Source organism: Electrona antarctica (assembly GCF_951216825.1).
Source record: "Electrona antarctica genome assembly, chromosome: 2".
Lineage (NCBI taxonomy): Eukaryota > Metazoa > Chordata > Actinopteri > Myctophiformes > Myctophidae > Electrona > Electrona antarctica.
The window spans coordinates 32,159,563-32,165,734 of NC_136807.1; the positions used below are offsets into that span (position 1 = coordinate 32,159,563).

Consider the following 6,172-nt stretch of genomic DNA (forward strand, 5'->3'; position numbering starts at 1 on the left):
TTAAAATATATCTTAAATGTGAAATATATCTTCTATCTCTTTTTTTAACCCTTTTATTGCATTGTACAGACTATTTCAAACATTTGTATTCCTCCATAGATCTCCCTCCCGCTCTTTCTCCCGTCTTTACAACCTCAACCACCACTAACCCCACTACAACCTCAACCACCACTGACGCCACTACAACCTCAACCACCACTGACACCACTACAACCTCAACCACCAAAACAGCACCTGGTGCTTCCTTCTGTGCAGGCAGGGCAGATGGGGTGTATGCCAAGCCTGACGCCCCAGGCTCTTTTTATAACTGTGGACATGGCATCACACACGTCCAAAACTGTGTTGCAGGTTTAGTTTTTCGAGACAGTTGTAAGTGTTGCGACTGGCCTGTATAGGGGTGGAAATTAACTAAGTAGTCAAGTACTGTACTTTAGTAGAGTATTTCCTATTTTCATCTCAGAGGCAATTGTATAGTACTTTTACTCCACTACAATTATTTGAAACTTGGAAACCAGACAAATCAGCCTAAGGCCTCACTCACACCTTTAAAACATTGATGCATGCTTGTTGTATGAATGTCATGGCCGCCCCAATGCATTTCCAATGGAAGTCACATGGTTTGATACAACATTTTGGACTACAAGCTGTTGTATGGCTTTCGGCTGTGTTTCGACTGCCCCCCTCCCCCTCATACAACACAAATGTTGTGTCAAACCATGTGACTCCCATTGGAAATGCATTGGGGCAAGATGTGTCACACCCTTTGTATACAACAAGCATACATCAATCTGTTGCGACCGTGTGAGTCGCCCCTAGCCATGCCAGGCTAAGTTACTACTATTTACTTTGTAGTTTTGTATTCTTATTACAAAACATACATTACATTAACCACTTCAGCCCTATATGCCATTTGAAAATCTACAAGCTCACAATGCGACACATTGTGAGCTTGTATATTTGCTATTTTCAAAAGATTTTTAAACTTTTGAAAACCACTGCATAATGAGTACTTTATACTTTTGATACCTGGTATCTAGTACATTTTGACCAATACTTTTGTACTTTTACTTAAATACATTTTGAATTCCAGACTTTTACTTGCAACAGTATTTCTACAGTAGTGATACTTTTACTTAAATAAATAATGTGAGTACTTTTTCCACCAGTGGCCCTAGGGCCTGACTCACACCTTCGCAACCGATTGATGTATAGCTGATGCATGAGACTTATTGACTGATGCAAGCTCACAATGCATTTCCAATGGGAGTCACATGGTTTGACACAACATTTGTGTTGTATGAGGGGGAGGGGGGCAGTCGAAACACAGCCGAAAGCCGTACAACACAAATGTTGTGTCAAACCATGTGACTTCCATTGGAAATGCATTGGGGCAAGATGTAAACAAACCCTTTCATACATCTAGCATGCATCAATGTTGTATGCTAGATGTAAAGGTAAGTCGCCCCTAGGCCTGACTCACACCTTCACAACAGATTGATGTATAGCTGATGCATGAGACTTATTGACTGATGCAAGCTCACAATGCATTTCCAATGGGAGTCACATGGTTTGACACAACATTTGTGTTGTATGAGGGGGTGGGGGGCAGTCGAAACACAGCCGAAAGCCGTACAACACAAATGTTGTGTCAAACCATGTGACTTCCATTGGAAATGCATTGCGAGCTTGCATCAGTAAACAAGTCTCATGCATCTAGCATGCATCAATGTTGTATGCTAGATGCAAAGGTGTGAGTCAGGCCTTAAAGGGAATTGTATGCGTGCTGGCAACGCATGCACCTATTGTGAGTAATTTGATTAGTTACTAGACTCAATGGATAATACAACATTTAAAGTAAACAGTAAAAACGTATGACTGAATGATTGAAGATGAACAAATGAATAAAGAATAATCCTTTCCATACTGTTTTTGCTTGTTTTATACAAACTTAAAGCTGCTATAAGCAATATATGTCAAAATTGTAATTACCTTTATTTATATATATATATATTGTATTCAGACAGCCAGCAATGGGTAAAATACAACATTTTAGTCTCTGACACATCTAGGGGATGCATCTATGCACATCACAATCTGCATTCAAAGTTTTTCCTAGAAGCTTTGTCATTGGTCAATGACAAATTGCCTGTCTACTTCCTGATTGGTCAGTCATTTCGACCGTTTTTTTTTTTGTTGACCAATGTCGATTGATCGATGTTATTACTTATAGCAACTTTAAGCGCAGTGATTTGAGTCTTCTTGTGACCAAACAAAGGGAAGTTTAAAGAAACAGATACAATGTTGCAAGAGAGATATTGGGATATAAGGTACCATACCAATGGAGTGTAAAGTTTTGTATTTGGTAAACTTGATTGAAGGGAAGATACGAGAAAAAATGTTTTATTGGCAAATCAGGGGCAATGGGAAGAGTTGATAGAGGAAATCTATCTTATAGAAAAACGGACACATCGCATAAGACTAGGAACAGCAAATAGATAAATGGTTGAAATGGACAATACACAAGGACAAAAATAAAGATGGTCTTTTTAAAGGAAAAGCCTAGGACTGTATGACATAGTGAATGTACAGTATACATTAAGATGATGTTGACTTGTTTCTTTTTGTGGTTTTAGTTTGTTTTTGGTTGAGTGTGGTTTGTTTTTGTTTTTCTTGTGCTGTGGTTTTTGTGTGTTGTACTAAAAAATGGATAAATTAATAAAAATCCATAAGTGACAGAAAAAGAATCAGGATCAAAGAAGGACAGTACTGTCCTCTGTCCCAGTCCAGCTGGAATCCGGGGTTTCTGATTCACAGAGAGAACAGTCTTCTCCCTGCAGAATGTCTCCAGGACTCTGCTGGACATGATGAGTAGTAGACTGCTGTCTATTTATACACCATAAACCAGTATCCACTCTGCTTGTGTCTCCCATCCTCTGTAAGAATCTGCACACACACCTACTTTGCAGAATGTATAGTGTGTCCAACGTCAAAATCCCAGCTATGAGACCCTGAGTTAAAGCCTTCAGAACCCAGGTCATTATCTGCTGGGCGAAGTACAACAATGTGCAACAATGTACAACAATGTGCAAGCACAGCAAGATTTGTGAGCTGCTGTGATAAGAGCAGGATATCAAATGGAACACAACCACCCTAAAGACTCATTGTGTGTATTCCTACATTATCTGCATGGAAATTGAATTATTGGAGACTCTGACTATCAATTGAATATGCATTTTGTTTTGATCGTATTGTTCGACTTTTTGCTTTGGCAATAATGTAAACGTATGTTTTCTCCTGCCAATGAAGCCCTTTGAAGTGTGTGTGTGTGTGTGTGTGTGTGTGTGTGTGTGTGTGTGTGTGAGAGAGAGAGAGAGAGAGAGAGAGAGACAAGACAGGGCCTTCTTCTGTATGCCACCAAAAGACACACCATAGAACCAATTTCTCTATATGGTTGTGAGATCTGGAGACCATTTGCAAACCAAGATCTTTAAAAATTGGATAAACCCCAAATTGAGACCCTGCACAGAGAATTCTGCAAATCCATTATCTGGATCCAGGGAAAAACACAGTATGCAGGGCAGAATTAGGACGAAACACACTCGTTGTCAGAAGTTCACAGTGTTTTTGTTTTGGTAAAATTTCATGTTTCAATTTTTCTCTTTGTTTTACTGTGTATTGTAAGGCAGGTGAACACCCACAGGGCAGATCAAATGACAGTTGGATCAGGAAGCTTAGAACATCCTGTTTTATGTTCAGAATCAGAATATTTATGTTGAGTTAACCTATATCTGTTTCAGCCAGCCTTCATTGAGAGGAAGTCTAAGGCTGGCAGACTCATTGGGATTGTGACAACACAGCCACTCATTAGTTCCAGAGACCACACATTGTAAGTCCAGTTTAATATAAAATGTGTCATTTGGCATTCAAGAGCAGAAACTTTATTGGGTGTGAAGGGGGCAAGGAACCTGGATATTGTAGTCCATAAAATATTGAGAATGGTCTATGTTGTTAGTTGTTACAGTTATGATTCTTATGAAAATACTTTTAAAGGTTGTTTCATTTCTACAGTATTTATAGGCCATCCTAGAAAGTGTCAATGTTATTGCTTTTTGGTCCAAAATGCAACTAAAACTAAAGTGAGTCAGCCTTTAGTAACTCTTTATAGTTACTTGGAAGTATGTATTCATCCATCCATCATTATTACTGTTTTTTTGTCCCCATTCTGTCCTGTGACTCTCAAGGTTGTGAAGATGAACACCACAACATCCAATAACTCCACTGAGTGTGTTCTAGATACCAGTGTGACAGCGGTGGTCTTCCCTTGTCTATATAGTGTCCTCTTTCTAGTGGCACTGGTACTGAACAGTCTGGCTGCATGGATCTTTTACAACATCCCCACTACATCCACGTTTGTGGTCTATCTAAAGAATGTGGTGAGTGAAGGGATTTGTTTTGGAAATGTATTTGTCAGTGCAAGATAGAAACAGAGACTATATTGATGAATAATAATGATCCTTCAACAATAGGTGGTGGTTGACATGCTCATGACTCTGACCATCCCTGTGAAGGTGCTGATTCTGCTCAATGAAGCAAGTGTGGGCTCCCTGCCCCTGCGTGTCTTCTACTGTAGATACTCAGTCCCTCTATTCTACTTCTCCATGTACATCGGCATACTTTTTCTGGGTCTCATCAGTCTGGACCGCTACCTGAAGATAGTCCGGCCATTTGGGAGATATGCTGTGCAGAAAGTCAGGGTTGGTAAGGTGCTGAGTGCAACTGTCTGGGTGGTGATGTTATCTCTAGGGCTGCTAGGCATCATCCTGGCTGACAAGAGAGTGCAGCTCTCTAGAGGCATACTGAACTGTTACTCCATGTGGCATGACCAAAGGAGGCACATGAAAGAAGCAGCCTTCATCTTCTTTCAGGTAACACCTCTAAACTTTGCACAGTAACTATCTCTGCCAGGATACTGTTTGGTTCTCTGCACATATACTGTTTGGTTCCTACACCAGTTTTTCTATTGATGTATTGGGTCCAGAAATGTTTTGTTGTGCTTTCTATTGATGTATTGGGTCCAGATGGTGTTCTGGGGCACACTGGTTCTGATGCTGGTCTGCTACACCTTCATCAGCAGGAAGGTTTATGAGTCATACACAGCCTCCAGCAGCTCTGGAGTGACCAGTCGCAGAATCAAAGCAAAGGTCTTCATTGTGGTAGCAGTGTTTTTCATCTGCTTTGCCCCCTCCCACTTTGCCATGGTTCCCTACACATTGAACCATAAATACCACTGCACAGCACGGAACGCCATCGACATCACCTATGAGACCACCGTGTGGCTGTCGACCATGAACGTGTGTCTGGATCCACTCATCTACATATTCCTGTGCAAGACATTCCGGAGGAAGTTGACAGCCACACTCAGCCGCAAGCGCCTCCCACAAGGCAACATGGACATGTGTGTCACAGTGTGTGACAGGAGAGGATGTTAAACGTAACTTCGCATCCACCAGGCTATAGGTTACTTCCTGCTCCTACTCCACCTGACCTGACCTATGGAGGTTCACAGAACCACTATTGTTTAGACCTGGTTTCTTCACTCCAGCCTGCCGCTAAACCAATGATATCTTCAACACAGTCTACTAGAAAAGAGGGAGTGTACATATACAATGAGCTGTTCTCTGGAAAGAGGTCCACATCCCTCTTGCTTCTTCAACGCTAGCCGATATCATGAATAGAGTACACACCTACCACGTACTCCCAGTTACATGCTGCTGACAGGATGTCTGGAAATACATATAATGTACAATAGACCTTTTGAGTATGCACAGTGGACAAATAGCCCTCATCAAACACCTGTAGAATATCCATTCACTGTGAAAAACACGTAATTTCCTTTCCTATTCATTGACTATCTTGTCCTCTTTGCCTGGGCCCTATAAAACATTGAAGTCAGAACATTGTGGAGATTGGGGGGGGGGGGGGGGGGGGGGGGGGACGGACGGACAGACACTTAGTGAGCATAGCGAGCTCCAAGACCTTTAAGAACATTTCGATAGAACGTTTAGATGGAATCACATAATTTCCTTCATCATTTTGGGACTCTGGTCGATTAACATATTATAATGTGGAGTATACTACTGTATCTTAAAAATGTATAATTTTATAATTGAAT

General features: G+C 41.0%; 1 protein-coding gene across 1 annotated transcript; it reads left to right on the forward strand.

The window, feature by feature from the left end:
• Positions 1–1,740: 1,740 nt before the first annotated feature.
• Positions 1,741–5,489, forward strand: LOC306932951 (P2Y purinoceptor 13-like; the record flags this gene model as incomplete). The annotated part of the gene is made up of 4 exons (XM_079514923.1): positions 1,741–1,748; positions 4,334–4,433; positions 4,527–4,925; positions 5,079–5,489. 4 exons carry the CDS (start codon positions 1,741–1,743, stop codon positions 5,487–5,489), a joined length of 918 nt encoding a protein of 305 aa, XP_079371049.1.
• Positions 5,490–6,172: the final 683 nt, after the last annotated feature.